Source organism: Neophocaena asiaeorientalis, unplaced genomic scaffold (assembly GCF_003031525.2).
Source record: "Neophocaena asiaeorientalis asiaeorientalis breed wild unplaced genomic scaffold, Neophocaena_asiaeorientalis_V1.1 scaffold523, whole genome shotgun sequence".
In the NCBI taxonomy this organism is placed as follows: Eukaryota; Metazoa; Chordata; class Mammalia; order Artiodactyla; family Phocoenidae; genus Neophocaena; species Neophocaena asiaeorientalis.
In genome coordinates this window covers 958,518-977,398 of record NW_020175436.1, presented here as the reverse complement: position 1 = coordinate 977,398, position 18,881 = coordinate 958,518, and the positions used below count along the sequence as shown (strand labels likewise).

The 18,881-nt window shown below is 49.5% G+C and overlaps 1 protein-coding gene across 5 annotated transcripts in view; it reads right to left on the bottom strand.

Annotated features, from left to right (window-relative positions):
• DPYSL2 (dihydropyrimidinase like 2) overlaps positions 1 to 18,881 on the bottom strand; it is a 119,226-nt gene that overhangs the window by 75,676 nt on the left and 24,669 nt on the right. For 2 of the 5 annotated variants that reach the window (XM_024767760.1, XM_024767765.1), the window contains exon 1: positions 812 to 1,150. The exons of 2 other annotated variants lie outside the window; for them this stretch is intronic. In XM_024767760.1, coding sequence (XP_024623528.1) covers positions 812 to 850 — 39 coding nt within the window. In that variant the 5' untranslated portion in view covers positions 851 to 1,150. Of the gene's footprint in view, positions 1 to 811; positions 1,151 to 18,881 lie in introns of those variants that run through there. One more of the 5 variants, XM_024767762.1, reaches the window with a different exon arrangement.

Here is an 18,881-nt window from a genome sequence, read left to right as displayed (position 1 = left end):
AACGCCCACCCTCCCAGCCCGCTTTGTATGCGCCAACACGGACGCCTCCCCGGCTGCAGAAGGGGCAGAAAGACACAAGAAAGCGAGCCCAGAGCCGCCAGGGTCCCAGTCCCAAACCACTGGGCGAGGAAGCCGAGAGGGCCACCAAAAACCGGACCCGGTCAACAAAAAGCCCACGCCTACCTCCCCCCCTCCTCTGCTCATCACCGCGTCCCTGTTTTTCCTTCCCGTTTCCACAGGATCCCGGTACACCCAGCCCTTTTCAGCATCCCTCTGCTGTCATTACGCCTCCGAGCTAAAACACGCTCCTTTTTCTGAGGAACCGGAGGAAGGCTCCAGAAAGCCCTTTATGGTGGGTGGCGGGAGATACAGGAAGAATCCATTTCCCCATCTCCCCATCCAGCTCCTGGAGTCCAGCTCCTGGAGTCCAGCATCGCAGCACGCAGCCGGGAGAACAATATCCGAGCTTCAACCATGCATATTCAATCTGGCATCCATTTGCTTACACCCCGCAGGCCAGCACTACAGCATCTCGCTCTGACAATAAAAGGATACAGCGGATCTGGCGCGCTACCTAAAACGACCTTAATGCACTCACGCTCCTATTTTAATGCCTTAGAAACTATATGGCTTACAATTCTATAGGATTGCGTCTCCCATCACGATCGCCTTCTTTAGCAACAAGGGGAAAAAAGGAAAAAAAAAAAAGTTGGGTCTCTCTTCCTCCCCCTCCTTTAAAAAAAATTCCTTATGTGTTCTGTGCCACAAAAGGTTGCTGGCCGATCGCAGATTTCACAAGTACCAAACTCACCGTGATGCGTGGAATATTTTTCTTCCCCTGATAAGACATCTCTCTCCTGGGAAAAAATTAATTTCAAGAGGGCAGCTTTAAAACAAAAATTGCCCGGAAAGAGACTTGGTATTTTTTGCAGGATTGAAAAATGTGCAGCCGCTTAGCTGGTCTTGCTGATAGAAATTTTCAGGAATGTTAAGGGATAAATGCAATCCTCTGTCTCCCTTTCTTCCTCTCCTCCAACACTGCCTCAGCTAGGGTGGAAAAAAAGAAAGAGAGAGAGGGAGAGAGAGACAGAGGGACAGAAAGAGAGAGAGACAGAGCAGTAGGGAAGGGGGTGGAAATAAACTACAGCAATAAAAGCCTCGGTTCAAGTCGGCCACCGCGGCGCATGCGCCGCCAGCCACTCCCTTTCCTCTTAGGCCAAACCCGTCCGCTTCGAGATAGACGAGTCCTGATTGGCCACAATCGTGGGATATGCAAATGAGTGCAGGCGGGGAGGGGTGCGGCGCGAGAGCGCGAATTGCTGCAGTGTGCGGCGGAGGGCGGCGGTCGGTGCGTGCGCCCGAGCGGGGAGCGCGCCTTTCGCGCCCTTTCTTTACACTGGTGCATCGGCCACCCGGGCTGGCAGCGGCCCCAAATGCAGCATCAGCATCGCAGGGACAGCGGAGGGGTGGTCATTACGGGCAGAGAGAACCGCGCCCCGCGACGGTGGGCTTCGGTGCGGCCTAGGCAGCACGCACCCGCTCGCGCGCGCCCCGGTGGATGCTCGCCCGCGCGCCAATCCGCGGAGGCCGCCGCTGCAGCCCGCGTGGGGTGACTGCGCCGAGCCAATAGCTTTGCTGGCGGCGAGCGCGCGACTGCACGTACGTGGGCGGGCCCGGGGTGAGGCAGCAAACAGGAAGTGGAGCCGGAGGCCGGGCTTCGGGCATCAGTGGCCTGGCAGCTAGCTGGAAAGGAAAGTCTGAAGCCCTCACTGCTCTGAGTAGGGAAGGAAGGCAGCCGGGGAAGACTGTAGCCCGCTGCTGGGGATGGAAACCCCGCCCTGAAACGTCCTTTTGTGCCTTGGGGTCGCAAGGAATTTAGGGGCAGCGGGGGAAGCAGCAGCCGCCTGTTGAGACCGAAAAAGGCCCAATCTAGGGCCCGGGTCTCCTCTTTAACAGTCACGCTCACCTACACCCATTTCGGGGTATGGTGGAGAGAGAGCATTTCGCTGCTGCCTGCAGTTTTGTTGAGGAGAAACTGTTGGGATTGCAGCGCCCTAGGAGCCCAAAGGATTTGCATTGCTATAGGCGGGCCCATACTTCACATAATGAGGCCGGAAGCCGGGAGATAAACTGGAGAAGCAGGAGGAATGAAAAAAAGGCGAGCTTATATCCTAAAAAGCAAGGGATCCTGAGTCATGGAGAGAACCTCCCAGAATCTGAGTTTAAAACACGGGGAGACTTGACTCCCCAGCCGGAGATTCTATCACACTTACAGCAGCTTTTAAGGCCTCTCTTCTTGGGCTAGCAACTGAGCAGGCTGGGACCCGTTGTCTCTGTCCAAGTCCTGCTCCGATGCTCTTACTTCAGAATCCCTGTAGAAGGAAAAAGCTGGACCAGTTGATCCCGAGCAATCTACCAAAGGTCATCTCTTTGGAAAGCTGCCCAGACAGGTACACTGACAAACATCTGGGCTGGCCCACAGCTTTGGGCTTCTCTGCTTGAGATCAAACAATAGATAGAATCCCTAAATAATCTAGGCCTTCAGGCAACCATGAAAAAGAAAAACAAAGAATCTAATTGGCTCACACCTGATCAGCAAAGATTAGCCAGATAAATGCAAAATAATCCTGAGGCTACTATGGGCCCATGTTTCAAAGTCTTTCTGCATCTGGCTACTTTGGATGGTTATTTGTCCAGAAAGTGTAAAATGCACCCTTTCATTCCTATTCCTGTAAATTCTGAAGTCCCAGAAAGGGGCTGTGAGGCATGCAGCAAGCTTCCCGGCTGGTTATTTCATTCCAGTTCCAATTAGCTGTGCATCTTAAAAATAAAAAGGGAGCACTTCCCCCTCCAACTACGTGATGTGCTAAGAGCCAAGTGAGTTGAAGTCAGCAAGTATTGGTGTCACCCTAAAAGGGTCAAAGTCACAACAAGTCTGAGAAAGCATAGAATGCACCCTCCTACCCGAGAAAACCCACTGTAGGTTCCAATTAGCAGTGGCGGGGGAGAGGGCAGCAGGGGGACGAGTGTCCTATTAAATCATAAGGAAAATACTACCTGGCAAACAAATAATGAGTCAAATGAATGTAAAACAAAATAACCTCTAATTCCATTATTTGTTTATATTCTTGTTCTGTCTTCCTGCTGAACTGCTTGATCATAACAGCTTTAACTATACCTTGTTAGTTATCGGTTTGCCCTTGAATATTTTGCTCCCAGGAGCTTTTATGTCCATCTTATTTGTATCAGCCTTGTTTCTATACCCATTCATATGAGGTTCCTAGTCCATGATAACTGACATTACCACTCATAAATATCTAAAGATGTAAGGTGTAAGTTGATTTGTCTGTTCTGAGTAGAGCCTAAGAGTATTTGGCACATAGAAGATTCCAAATAGTTTTAACTGACCAAGGAAATGAACTGTCAGCAATCTGCGTTTTTCAGCATACTTCCCACTCAATGCAATGCAGAAAAGCAAAGGACGTGGGGGAGACTTTTCCACCCACTCTGCATTGATTGACTTGTTAATATACAGTATTTTTACACTGTCTTTAAGCAAACACTCAATGACAATTGCCTGTAAAGTTAAAAATCATTGTCCCTGAACCATATATATGAACTGATTCTCAGGCATTGATTTTTCTGAATTTTTAAAAAGTTAAAGCATTATGGGCTTCCCTGGTGGCGCAGTGGTTGAGAGTCCGCCTGCCGACACAGGGTACACGGGTTCGTGCCCCGGTCCGGGAAGATCCCACACGCCGCGGAGTGGCTGGGCCTGTGAGCCATGGCCGCTGAGCCCGCGCGTACGGAGCCTGTGCTCCGCAACGGGAGAGGCCACAACAATGAGAGGCCCGCGTACCGCAAAAAAAAAAAAAAGTTAAAGCATTATAAGCTGGCCTAGTCCACATTCATGACCCCTTCCCAGAGCCCCTGCCTCCCCACTTCCCATACTCCTCCCCCAGCATCCAGAAAGAGCAAGAAGTGATGAACAGTGGGTTAATGAAATGGTTCTATCCCGGGCATCCTGGTGATCTGGAGGAAGGGAGAACTTGCCTCGTGATCCATGAGCAGCAGGGGTGAGTTCTACTCGAGGGCTGCACCTGACCGACCACAGTCTCTCTGGAGCCTCATCTCCCACCTCTCAGCACCCACGACCCCACACCCAGGCTCAGGGGGGTGCATGCAGACACACACGCAGTGCCCTCCGGGCCGCGTGCCTTCTCAAATCCAGGCCCGCGGATGCTGCTCCCTTTTCCGGCTCCCTCAACACTTCCTCTAAGCGCGAGCTGAGGGACTTCCGGTTGGTCCGGTGCTTAAGACTCTGTACTTCCGTTGTAGGAGGTGTGGGTTCAATTCCTGGTCGGGGAACTAAGATCCCACAGGCAGCACGGCGCGGCCAAAACAATAAATAAATGTGAGCTTAAATGTCACCTCACCGGGTACATCTGCACCCATCCACCCCCCCAAAGCATTGAGCACAGCCTCCTGTATTCACCTCTAATGTAACACACATCCTGTTGCATCGTAATTACTTGTCCATTTCTTCTATCAGAGCATGTCTCCCAGAAGCTAAGAGCCTTGTATTCCTCTTTTTCCAGTGACCAGCACACTGCCTGATCTGTGGCGGGACCCTCAACATTTGGTACATAAACAAATGCTGTAACTGCTATTACAAGAAAAAAGACTCACATCCCTACGGAGGTGAGTTTGGTTGTCAGCAACATCCCCAGCTCAGGCCTTTCTTTTAGCCCTGCCACCTTGCTGGGGCTTCCTTCCTGGCCAGCCCACTCCTGTCCTCTGAAACTGCATGAGGACCTCGTTAGAATGCAGCTTATTATTCCTCGCATAGGTGTAGCTACCTGAATCTTAAGCTACGCCTCCGCTAAACAAAACTGCCACGTACCACCAAGACTGAGAATGCACGGGGCGAGAGCATCGAATCCTAAAACAACTCCAGCATCAGACAAGGCGTCTCTAGTCATTTTTTCCTCAGCATCAGTTTCTTCAATCGTTCTTTTCTCCACCCTCCCATTATTCCTTGCATGTGCCCATATTATGCCATTTATCATATTACTCCATCAACACACTACTACCCTCACCTATAACCAGGTGAGCACGGGTTTCCTTCCATGTAAAGTTTGAGTTCGTGGAGTCTAGGAACTCTCAAAAGTCTTACTCATCTCTTACGCTAATATGGGGCCCGACAGCGTAGGGGCTCAAGAAAGATGGGGTGCATGGAGTGATGACGTCCAGTCAGGATTTTTGAGGTGTTCCCATGCTACAACCTGCCAGGAACTGCGGGCGGGAGGTGAGGTACTGTCACTCAGGCACTCCGGGGTGACTGGGGCAGTCCCAGACCAGCCCTGCCACTGCCCTTGGTTTCTTCTTCCCCCTTTGGGGAGCAAGGGTAACCATTTCTGCTTCTGTGGCCCCCTGGGCCTCTATGGAAGTGGAACCTAGAGGATGTCACCGAGCAGGGAAAGTCCAAATATAAATTGCTGGCAAAGAAGAGAAGATTTCAAGTCCCCACTTTGCTGCAGTACAGACGCCAAGGGCTGTGGCCTCAAATGCAGCCTGCTGCAGAACGTAAAGTTAATGAGGTGGTAAAGAGAAAGGACTGGAATTCTGCTTTGCCAAAAACTAAGGGCATCGACTAGGACACCAAACGGGAAGTGATGCCTGCTTCTCTGCAGCTGGAATCAGGCCATGACGGTCCTTTGTTTTGTGCATGTAACTCTGAAGGGGCAGAGTCTGCAGAAGCACAGCCAAGGACCAATAGATCCAAGCCTGCCCACTGCCTTTTCCAGTGGGTGCATCCTTTACCGGGGGGGGGACAGAGTGGGGGCAGATGAGGGTCGGGAGTGACTGGCCCTCTGAGCTAGATGCTGATTTTTTTTTTTTTTTTGCCACTCCGCGGCATGTGGGATCCTCCCGGACCGGGGCACGAACCCGTGTCCCCTGATCGGCAGGCGGACTCTCAACCACTGCGCCACCAGGGAAGCCCCAGATGCTGATTTTGCTGGAACTGGAAGTTGGGGCTCTGAAGCGTCCTGATGAAGTCCTTACTGCACGAAGTAGCAAGTTTCATCTTCCAAATCTTGTCCGATATCAAGGCACAGAAGAAAGCGTACACTTCACAGAATCTAGTAGACGTTGGCTTTCTCCTCTTATCTCCAGTTGGCACACAATCCTCCCAAATGACCCCTGCCTTATCTGTCTCGCACAGCACCCTCTGTGGGACTACAGATTTTCCCTGGGCTCTTTCAGTCACAGCCGAGACAGACAGCATCTCGCTCTGGCCATCGTGCCTCACGCTCGCCCTCTAGTGGCAAATGAGGAGAGTGGTTCTGGTCCCCTTGGTCCTTGTCTGGTGTGATGGATGATGACTCAGGACGACGAAAGGGTCTTGGAGACACTTATTCCAGTGTTCCTGGGTCTTAATCACCTGGAGTGATTTTGCCTCTGTGTCAGAATCATCCAGGACCCCAGCTCAGACCTTCTGATTAGAATCTCCAGAGATAAGGCCCAAGAATGTTTTCATTTATTTTTTTATTTGGGGCTGTATTGGGTCTTTGTTGTGGCGCACGGGCTTCTCATTGTGGTGGCTTCTCTTGTTGCAGAGCACAGGCTCTAGGTGCGCGGGCTTCAGCAGTTGTGGCGCACAGGCTTAGCTGCTCCGTGGTATGTGGGATCTTCCCAGACCAGGGATCGAACCCGTGTCCCCTGTGCATTGGCAGGTGGATTCTTAACCACTGTGCCACCAGGGAAGTCCCCCAAGAATGTTTTTAAACTAGTCTAACTCTGGCCTGTAGACCACCCTACCCTCCTTTTACAGAGGAGGGAGCTGGGAGAATATGAACTAAAATGCAGGACTCACTCCTTACCCGGGACTTCCCCCTCCTCAAAGTACATCGATGGTCCTGCTCTTTCCCCAGTACGAGCATCTTATGAAAGAATGATTAATATCATCATCACTATCTTTCTACCTATCTGTCTTCACTGTTATGTAGTCAGCAAGGAGGAAACTGACATTCACTGAGCACCTACCATAGTCTAGGTACAGCACTGGGTGCTTTAAATACATCTTATTCAATCCTCCCCGAAATCTTACTAGGTAAGTCTCCATATCCTTATTTTCTAGGCAGGAGAGTAAAGCTCAAAGAAACCTCTCTTTCAAGAGCAACAGCAGGATTCTAATCCAGGTCTGTGTGGTGAGCCCAAGCCCAAGGGGCTAGTTCTTTGAATGATTAAAATACTTGTTTAGCAGAAACCAGGACCCACCATGAAAGAGGTGGGTGTAGGTGGTCTGCAGTATCATTCTTTTTTTTTTAGTTATTAATTCATTTTATTTATTTATTTTCTTTCTTTTTTTTTTTTGGCTGCATCGGGTCTTAGTTGCAGGATCTTCGTTGAGGCATGCGGGATCTTTCTTTGAGGCACAGGCTCTTCGTTGTGGCACACAGGCTTCTCTCTAGTTGTGGCACCAGGGCTTCTCTCTAGTTGTGGCGTGCGGGTTTTCTCTCTCTAGTGGCGCGCGGGCTCTGTAGTTTGCGGCACGCAGGCTCTCTAGTTGAGGGACGCAGGCTCAGTAATTGTGGTGCGTGGGCTTAGCTGCCCTGTGGCACATGGGGTCTTCGTTCCCCAACCAGGGCTTGAACTCGCGTCGCCTGCATTGGAAGGCGGATTCTTTACCACTGGACCACCAGGGAAGTCCCTGTGGTCTCTTTCTTCACCCCGTTTGCTGCCACTCGAGGCGCCGAGAACTTCCATCAGTCAATCAGGACCCGTGTGCATTACTTAGACACTTCCCCGGTCCCCAGATTAATTCTCCATCTCTTTCTTTCCGCATCATTCAACGGGATTCAGTTTCTCTCGGTGGCCCAACTTTCCTCTCCTTGGAAACATGATAGATTAACATGTGACTGACAGGGGAAGAGCTTGATCGGCTGCTTCCATAAATAAAATGCAAACTCTCACTGCCACCTTCTCCTCCCGACTCTTCCTGGACTCCCTCCCCTCCCCCACTCTGCAGCCCCCTGGTCTTCTTCTGTTTCCTCTTCTCCTATTCGTGGCAGGGCCGGCTGCTCCTCACTCTTCAATACCCTCTTCAGGGTGCTCCTTGCTGCCCAGCCTGTCTGAAGTCAGCCCACATAGTCGCCACTCTTCCCTGTCTCAGCAGCATCTCAGCAGCAATGATCACAAGTTGGAAGTATTTTCATGTATTCGTTTACTTGGGGAATTTCGCTTCTCCCTCTCAACTGCAAACTCCCTAAGTGACCTTGCCCTCCATCCCACCCAGGACAGACCTCACAACACTCAATAAACACAAGGTGAATGAGCAAACCGATGGCGCGGCCTTCCTAACGACCCCATGCAGGCAGCCTCCTGCCACCCGGCCCCGCTGAGCCAGCCCGCAGCCTAGGTGCGCACCTCTGCCTCCCTGCTGTAAACCCCAGGTTTTTAAAATGCCAGATATCAAGAATTCGCCCCATTGGGTTGAGTTCTGTGGGCTGGCTTCCAGTTATCCATGACAGAGCGAGCGGATCCCCTTCCCACTAAGATCTCTCCTCCAAAAGCATCCTAACGTTCAGCCCCACCTGCAGGCCAGTCTTGGGCACTGCAGTCAGGTTCCTCTTTCCAAGCCCACACCAGGCTCAGACTCACCCACACCCAGAAAACACAGCGGATCCTCATCGTCAGTCTGGGCCCTCCTTGATTCAGAAGCTGTGTCAGTTCCAAAAAGGGCCGAGAAAAAGGATGAACTCTGTTCCCAGGGAATGTAAATAATATTTCAGGAGTTTAAGTCTCTTAAAGGAATCCAGCCATGTTCCAATACTGAAAACTACTCACTGATTCAAAAACACTCCATGCCTCTTGACTATTTTTTCAAACAGGTTCCCTAGAGACCTCTTTGGGGCGATTTATTAGCTCAGTCTGTGAATTCTTGGAAGTAGTCCAGTTGGATATTGTGAAGATTTCAAGAAACGCGGAATTTCCCCTTAATCAGATCGGTCTGCCTTTCCCCCCTTCTTCCTTCCTCTCTGTCCAGCCCACCCAATGTTTGTTTTCAAGTCAGCCAGAGATTATTATCCACTGTGGACCGGCCCAAGGAGACCGAAGGGAAGTTGGGAGGTGAGCTCACAAGCTCCCTACGCACGGCCCCTCCTTGCATTACGACGAAGTGCTGTGCACGGCGAGGCCATCGGGCAACGCACGGGTGCTTGACCGTCTCCAGAAAAGTGTGCCCCTCTACCTTAGGCCTGGGCTGGGGGCTCTGTGCCCCCAGAGTGTCACCCATCCAAAGACTGAGCACTCCAACTTCTGAGCACATCCAGCCTCTCTCCAGAAACAGAATGAGACCTCACTAGACACAAGCAGACAAGGAAGTCAGAGAAGGATAAACGGCCAACGGAAGCTGTGCTGTGAGCAGACTCTCCATCGAGGATGTGGGCCTTTAGACCAGAGTCTACACCCACGGGCAACACTGACTTCGTGCGGGCACTGCAGTCCAACTGCGGGCAGAACTGGAGTGCCTGCACTGGTCGACCCGGCTCAGGAGTTCCCCTCTGCTCCTCGGGAATTGAGAAATGGAGTTAAATTAGTAAAATGGCCACTTTAAAGTGACTGGGCTGAAAGAGGAAGAAAGTAATCCTGGTGGTCTAAGAGACTGAGGGGGAGGCGGTGCCCTTCCTCTCCCCTTCTCTCTCCTCCCCATCCCAGGCCACTGCCTTCGTCTGAGGTGTCACCATCGCTCACAGGCCTAATTAACTGGGACCCTGCTTCTGGGTCTTATCCTGTCCTGAAGTCAGTACTTTTTCAGATGTGCACATCTGGCCATGTTACCCTTCTGCTTATAATGCTAGAATGGCTCCACAATAGCTGTGTGTTGAAGTCCAAAATCCTTGGCATCGTGTCCAGGCTTTGTGAATAATCCAACCTCTGCCTACTTCTCTTGCCTTCCTTAGCTCTCTCTGCTGCCCTAGTTCACACCCCATGCTCTAACCACACCAAACTCTTTGTTTTCCGTGAAGGTGTTGGGCTATTTGTAGCCTCTGTGTCTGTACCCACATCTCTATCTCCCCCAACACACCCATCCCCTCTCTGACTCCTGTACCTCCTCTGTGCAGCCATTCCTGAGCCCCCAAGTAGAGCTGACCGCTCTCTCTGTTATGCACAGTTGGGCCCTGTGCAGACTTGCAACAAAGCACCTGAAACCGTTTCCTGCACCTATTTCTTTATACCTTGCCTCCTTCTCCTAGAAAATAAGCTTTTTGAGGGCAGAGATGACACTTTCTTTTTTGCAGCACCCCCTGTAGTGCCTTGCAGACAATAAGCACACAACAAATTCCGAAAGAAAGGATGGGTGGGTAGATGGGTGGATGATGGATGATGGATGGATGGACTGGTGGGTAAAGGGCGGATAAATGAATAAGCTCTGTGAACAAATGTCCCAGTTATAAAATACAGTTACACTGGAACTTGAGTCTAAAACGACCTTCTAAGGCACAAAATTCATAACCAGGCTCTGTCCTAGGCCCCATCCATTTAGGGAAAGCTCCCAGGAGGACCGACGGGCACTCAGGACAACCGTTCTCTCCTAGTAGAAGAGTCTGTGGACCTGTCACTAAGGCCTGGGTGCCCTAACTTGCTACCAGTACCACCTTATATTCATAGATGGATTAGGTCTTCTCTGGGAGACACTCTCCATGTTGCAGAAACTTCTAGAATCTGTGGATGTATCTCCAGACACTTCTCCTTAATGGATATGGTATAGAATAGCTTGAACAGAGAACTTCTTTATAGCACAGTGTGACAAATATCCTTCTTGGTTGGCATGTGGGAAGTTCAGACAGGCAAAGGCAGGACGATCAAGGTCACCTTGTGAAATGTTCTTTCAATCCAGTACTGGGATATATGTTCTTTATCGTGCCTCCTCCCACTTTTTTTTCTTTCCTCTTTTTCTCTTTTTTTTTCTATATCAAATCATTTGGCCATTTTGCCTACAGAACCAAAAGTGGTCATGATCTGGTGGGTGATCCAGGTTATCATCAGAACCGCAGGGGTCTGAATCCTAAACTCATGACCCCCGGGGAGCCATTGGTTTGAGCCCTTCCCTTTCATCCCCCTTTGGGGTCAAGGCCAGAGCTGAGAGACACAGTGCAGATCAGTTCCTGAGTCCTCATCTGCTGGGGAGGCCAGATCTGGGCATTCATATGGTGACCTCAAAAGCAGAATCGTGGAGGAGACTACATCAAGGCCATTGTCATTTCTCCTAGCAAAGATGCAGCAAAGTATGTTGTCAGGCTGCAAAGTCATAATGCAAAACACAGCATGCAATATCAGGACACATGGCCATCGCCAGCTTAAGCTGCCCTCTCCGCCTATGCACATCCATAGCTGACTGGCCAAAATGCAGCTGGCTTACATCTCTGTTTCAGCCTACCTAGGTTAATATTCAGCGGAGATTCCTACTGGGACAACCCGGGAAGTGTTCCGCGCTGACTTGTGAGGGTTAATTTGGTCCTCCGAATGACAGCGATGAGCAGGACAGTTGGCCACGATCCAACTCATCCTCTGCCTCACCATGAACAACAGGGAAGTGACTTAGCCTCTCTGCACCTTCGGACCTTCAGCAACTCAGACAGCAACACCTGACTGAATGCCTGATTCTCCCTTCCCCGACCATGGCAGGGTCCTTCTGACAGCTTCCTCCAGGCCTGTTTAAATTACAACGTCATGTAGCTCTCCCGTGGCAACTGTGTCTGCCCACACCAGTCTGAGTCCAACCAGCGAATTCGTGGCTGAGAGAGATGCTGTCACTGGGAACGTGACAGGCTGTGGTTCCCATCAAAGCATGAAGATATAGTGGTTCCAGGTGATTTCAGGCTGCACCCCAGCCTGGTGAGATCCAGGGGCTGGGATGATCGGTATGGGAAGACGTCCTGAAAAATGGCGGAGCTCCCCTGGAACAGCTGCCTGCTACCTACCAGCTGGTACTCCTCAGAACCCTAGTCTCAGATGCCATCCCAGGGCTCTACTTAACTGGCCTTTGCATCCTAGAGATCCCCCTCCAAATGCCACCACTGCCACCCATTTTGCCTGAAAAGTGACTACAGGTAGCCTAATCATTTGACGGATGGTACCTGCTCAAGTAAGCACCAGTGCCAACCTCTGTTTAAGAGTCAACCTTCCATATTCATCCTGGTGCAGACCATAGCCCCTTCCCACTGGAGGAACCAAGAGTTCTGCCTCAAGGGTATTAAGATAAAACTCCTCCTCACGCAGGGGGTGGATCTCTTACACTCAAGGTAGAGTGGCTAGAAACGGGGTGGAGAGGTGGGATTTTTCCATCCATCTTGACACTGTCAAGTCCCCATAAGTCACCAAAGTGACAGCCCTGAGAAGCGTGAGACAATATGAAACTGCACAAATCATTCCTCTGACCCACACCCTGGCTATATGACAACACCTAACAAATCAGCGCAGATAAAACACAGCCGCATGTCTACGTCTAAGAAAGGGAACCACTTCTGACACAACATCGCCTTTCATGCCCCTTCCATCTAGAGCACTGTGCTTTGTAAAAGAACTTTCTGTAATGAGAGAACGTTCTATACCTGCTCTGTCAGTAGCCGCTAGCCGCCGCCCATGCCTAATGGAGCAGTAGGAATGTGGTTAGTACGACTAAGAAACGGAATTTTACATTTTACTTCATTTAAGTTAAATTTCAATTCAAATAGCCTCTTGTGCTTATGGCTATTGCCGTGGGCGGCACAGATGTGGAGACCAGGGCTTATAACTGGCCTTAACTGACACGGAATATGCCACAAGTTGCAGCTTGGTGGCCCCAGGGCTAGATCAGACCAGAGACACATCTTGTTTGACTACGCAGTGATTTTAATTGATTTTGAATTTGTAGCCAACATTGAAAAATTAGGACACTTTGTATGGAAAAAGCCACACTTATACCTTCAGAAGCTCTAGGCAACTCTAGTGTCTGTCCCCAGGTGACACAGGTGGCTGGAGCAGGGTAGCGGCTGCCCTGGAGGGGGCCCTGTGTTCTGTGCAATTCGTCCCACCCCTTCCATTTCCCTCACACTGAGGCTGAGTTCCAGCTACTGTCCCTCATGTACCGCGGAGACCCTCCTCATTCATAACCATTGCACATCTACCTACCTGGATCCAGGTAAATTTTGCTCTAGCCAACCACAGACCTCTGGTACCTGTTTGAACAAAGTTTTCCCTCTGTCTGTGACTTTGATGAGCCTTAAATAAGTAGAAGGAGAAAAATAACTTAGGAAACAGCTACTCATCGCCAAGAAGTTGTCACCTACATTATCCATTTACCACTGTGAAATCTGTGTTATTGTTCCCATTTTACAGATGGAGAGACCAAGGCTGGACGAAGTTAAATATATAAGTTAAATGACTGGGTCAAGGTCAGACAGCTAGAAAGTAACATACCCAGCCAGCATTCACTTCCAGATCAATCTGACTCCTTTGAACACCATCTGTCCTCCCCACAGTGTCATTTCCAGACCATCACTCTCTCATCACGTTGCAAAAGCCCCACCCCAGTGCACACAGTGCCCCGTGCATCTCTGTTTCCAGACCTCTCTCCACATTTATTCAGGGTGTAAGCCACTGGATCGGTCTTTCTCTCTGTGGCACTGCAATGTGTCAGAGGCCGACAGCTGTTGAGGAAATCCATGTTCCTTCTCCTTCTAAGACAGCGGTCCCCAACCTTTTTGGCACCAGGGACCGGTTTCCTGGAAGACAATTTTTCCACGGAACAGGGGTGGCCGGGGGGGGGGCGGGTGGCTTCGGGAGGATTCAAGCACATTACATTTATTGTGCATTTTATTTCTGTTATTATTACATTGTAATATATAATGAAATCATTGTACAACTCACCATAATGCAGAATCGGTGGGAAACCTGAGCTCGTTTTCACTTGCCACTCACTGATAGGGTGTTGATATTCTGCAAGCAACTGATTCATCATGGTCTCTGTGCAGGCAAACCTCTCTGCTGATAATGTGTATTTGCGGCCGCTCCCCAGCGCTAGCATCACCGACTCATCTCCATCTCAGATCATCAGGCATTAAAGTCTCATAAGGAGCGTGCAACCTAGATCCCTCGCATGCGCAGTTCACGGTAGGGTTTGCGCTCCTGTAAGAATCTAAGGCCGTCGCAGATCTGTTAGGAAGCGGAGCTCAGGCGGTAATGCGAGCGATGGGGAGTGGCTGTAAATACAGATGAACCTTCGCTCGCTTGCCCACAGCTCACCTCCTGCTGTGTGGACCGGTACTGGTCCATGGCCTGGGGGCTGGGGACCCCTGTTCTAGGACACACACCTGGACTACATTTCCCATTATCCTCAGCAACTAGATATGACAGAGTTTCTAGCCAACTGAACGTGGTTGGCTGACAACTATGGTTGTCTCTTGCGGGCCCTGAGATACAGAGAACTCCCTCTATGCTCCTGCAAGCTCTTTCCTCCTTCTAGCTGACTGGGATGATGGTCTCCCAGACAACCTTGGGAGCTACGTGTTCTAGGTGGTAGAGCCATCAGCAGCCCAAGTCTGCAATTCACTGCATGCAGCAGGAACCCTGTGTCCATTTTTGCCTGCGGATGGAGAACACACACCTTGAACTATTACATGATACAGAAATAAACTCCTCTTGTGTTTGAGCCATTATACGTATTGGAGTCTATTTTTATAGCAGCAATATTCTTTCTATCGCAACTCCTATCATAATCCTATTTGGATTTAAAATTTGTGTATCAGCAGCCCAAGTCTGCAATTCACTGCATGCAGCAGGAACCCTGTGTCCATTTTTGCCTGCGGATGGAGAACACACACCTTGAACTATTACATGATACAGAAATAAACTCCTCTTGTGTTTGAGCCATTATACGTATTGGAGTCTATTTTTATAGCAGCAATATTCTTTCTATCGCAACTCCTATCGTAATCCTATTTGGATTTAAAATTTGTGTGAAACACACACACACACACACACACACACACACACACCCCCCTCAGTTCATGCACCTTCTTGATCCCAGCAACCTTGGCTTGCCCTTATCTTCAGCCATTGCCTCTCAGGGCTACATGAGCCCTCATCCCCACCACAACATCAATAGCTGAATCACCTTCTTCCTTCCAAGCTGGACTCCACGGTCCATCACGTGAACAGCTCTCGGCAGCAGCATCCTTTTATTCCTCTTACCCTGCAAACTTCCTGTCCTGGAGCAACCCTAAAAGTCAATATTCCTGCACCGATGCAGTGGAAGGAAGGCAGAGAAAACTCCCACTGCCTTAAAGATTGGGACAGATAATCCCGGAAGAGCCCCCACCTGCACTTGTCCTTGCCTTGGTCACCCCCTCACGTGTCTCAGCAGCTGTCATGACTTTCACCATCTTCTCGGGCCACACTCAAACCTGCCCTCATGGAACTCACAGTCCAGCTGGCAAGGCAGATGCCGAACAAAGAATTACAAATGGAATGAGTATTCCTGGGAGAGAATCGTGCACGCCCATCTTTTCCCCTTCCCCATGGTCGTCTCACTGGAAGAGGTCAACCTGTTCCAGGGTTATTCCTGAATCCATGCTGTCTCCCTCCCTCCTAGATCTCAATCTCTTTCTCTCTACTGTTCACTCCCTTCAGCTTGGAAACATCTTTCATCCTTTCGCGACACCCCCCCGCCCCACACTTGGCTGTGTGTTCCTCACCAGCTATTTCCTTGTCATTGATCTCCCCTCACTGTTAAGTGGCATGGTCACCATTTCCTCAACTTCAACTCCCATTTGCTTCTCAGCCACTATAATGTGGCTTCTTCCCCTGATTCCACTGAAAGAGCTCTGGCAACAAGCCCCCTCCTTGATAAACCTGAGGAACATTTTGCGGTCTTCATCTAAATTAGCCTCCCTGTGGTACTTAACATTATTGCCTCTACCATTTTTCTTCAAATTCCCCTCCCTTCCTCCCTTGACATCTTTCTTCTGGCTCTCTTTATGGCCTTTCTTTCTAAATGTTCATTGTGGGTTCCTCTTATGCCATCCTAAATACCAATGATCCTTGACGGTATCTCCTGAGCCTCTTTTTTTTTTTTTCGTGGTACGCGGGCCTCTCACTGTTGTGGCCTCTCCCGTTGCTGAGCACAGGCTCCAGACGCGCAGGCTCAGCGGCCATGGCTCACGGCCCCAGCCACTCCGCGGCATGTGGGATCTTCCTGGACCGGGGCACGAACCCGTGTCCCCTGCATTGGCAGGCAGACTCTCAACCACTGCGCCACCAGGAAAACCCCCTGAGCCTCTTTATTTGCCATGGTTTCAATAACCACTTAAATGTTTGTGACTTCCAAATCTTCACTTCTGACCCCTCCCAGCCTTCATTCATTCATTCAACAAGGGTATATTAAGTGCCTCCTACGTGCCCAAAGATACAGTAATGAAAAAAACGTATTCCTCTACTTACGGAAGTTACATTCTATAAACAGGTAAAGAAACAAATACGCAAGAAAACTACAGATTGTGGTAAGGACTATCAATGAAGTAAACAGAGGATAGAAAGATGGAGAGGCCCTTTAGATACAGTGGTCTAGGAAGGGCTTTCTGGGGAGTTGACACCTGAGTGGAGATTTAGTCACAAAGGCAAAAATCAGGTCTTTGCCTCTGCCTCAAGCAGCAGAGGTTGGAACAGACTCCACAGGCAGAAGTCAGAATGTGGTGTCTGGGAACTGAACTGAGGGCTTTATCTCTCGCAGCAAAGCTTCAGACTCATTCTGTGAATCGACAGTGAAGACTTAGTCTATCTCTGGACTCAGATAAGAAGAGAGGTCACATCAGAGAGAACAAAAAGATGGAAAAGCTCTGAGGTTAGGATTAGGCGGTATGTTTTTAGAACAGAAAGGAGTCTGGTCTGACGGGAGAACTGTGATCAAGAAAGACAGAGGTGAGTGTGGCAGTATAAAAACAAACATTTCCACAATTCTTCAACATCCTCCTCTTATGGGTGGTGTCTGTGTGCCCTCCCCTTGAATTTGGGTGGGATTGTGACTGCTTTGGCCAACAAGTATGTGAGAAGAGATGCCATTTGCCTTCCAAGTATAGCTCATCATATACCACGTCCTGAGTTCTGAGCCACCATGTAAGAAACCCACTACCCTGCGGCCACCATGATGTAAAGAAGCTCAAGCCATGGAGAGGCCAACACAGGAATTTCAATGGACAGTCCCTGCTGAGCGTGGCTTTTCTGCCGTCGTTGCCAAGGTGCCAGACACATGAATGTAGAAGTCTCCAGATGCTGCTATCCCCTTGTTCAAGTCACCCAAAGCCATTCAAGTTTCCCCAAATGAATCCCCAGACATTGTAGAGCAGAAACAATATATTCCTGCTCTATTGTATCCAAATTTCTGACCCACAGAATCCATGAGCATAATAAAACTTATGTTGGGGAATTCCCTGGAAGTCTAGTGGTTAGAACTCTGCGCTTTCACTGCCGAGGGCACAAGTTCAGTCCCTGGTCGGGGTACAAAGATCCCACAAGCTGCGCAGTGAAGCCAAAAACAAAAAAAAACAATTGCTATTGTTGGTTTTTGCCACTCCATTTTGGGGTAGTTTGTGACACAGCAATATCTACCTTGTACAACTGAAGTTAAATCAATAGGTAGGGGTCACATATAGAGAACTTTCTAGACCATAGAAATAAATTTGGATTTTATTCTATGTTTGTAAGGAAACCATTGAGAGGTCTTAGGGAGCAACAAAATCTGATTCATACTTTCTGTATTATTCTAGCTTCAGAGGCGAAAGGATTGTTGGGAGGCAATCCATAAGAAGGGGAGAGTTGATCGTAGCTGAGACTAGGGTGGGACAGGTAGCACTGAGAGAAATGGACATATATGTCATTGACTTTGGAGGTAATATTAGCAGTTACCACTTTTTTAGTAATTACTGAGCCAGGCATTGTTCTGAGTACTTTACATGTATTAGCTCAGGTTACTCCTTATAATACTTATCACAAAACCCCTGTGAAGTAGGGTGGAAACAGAGAGATTAAGGAACTTGCTCCGGGACACAAAACCGGTAAATGGCAGAGCCAGGAATCTAGCATCTGTTGTCTGGCCAGAGTCTGACCACTTACCTCCTCATACCCACTCTTTTTGCTACTGTCAACAGGAATCACCCACAGATTGGATAGGAGTTAAGGGCAAGGAAAATATCGTGTGGGAATTCCCTAGTGGTCCGGTGGTTAAGACTCTCTGCTTTCACTGCTGAGGGCCCGGGTTCGATCCCTGATCAGGGAAATAAGATCCCACAAGCTGCACGGCCAAAAAAGGGCGGCGGGGCGGGGGGGGGGGAAATATATATATATATATTTTAAATGTGAACCCTAGATCTGAGGCCTGATTCTAGGTGAATGATGGTCCTATTGATTGACATCAGGAAGACCACGGGAGAAGCAGGGTGACATGGGGGTGTGAGAATGTGGGAGCTGGTCAAGATTTCTCTTTGGGGGGGGGAGGAAGATTTCCATTTGAGGCATGGTCATTTGAGAAGTGTTTAAGACATCCAAGTGAAAATAAAGCATTCAGGTGAGAAGTCAGGGCTTATGATTTTAATTTAGGAGCCATTAGTCATGGATGCTAATCGCTACATTTTGAATGTTTTGTCCTCTCAAAATTCATGTATTGAAACCTAATCCCTAAGGTGACAATATTAGGAGGTGAGGCCTCTGGGAGGTTATTACATCATGAGAGCCTTCCTGAATGGGATTAGTGCCCTTATAAAAGAGGCCTCAGAGAGATCCCTCGCCCTTCTACCATGTGAGGACACAGTGAGAAGACGGTTGCCTATGAACCAGGAAGCAGG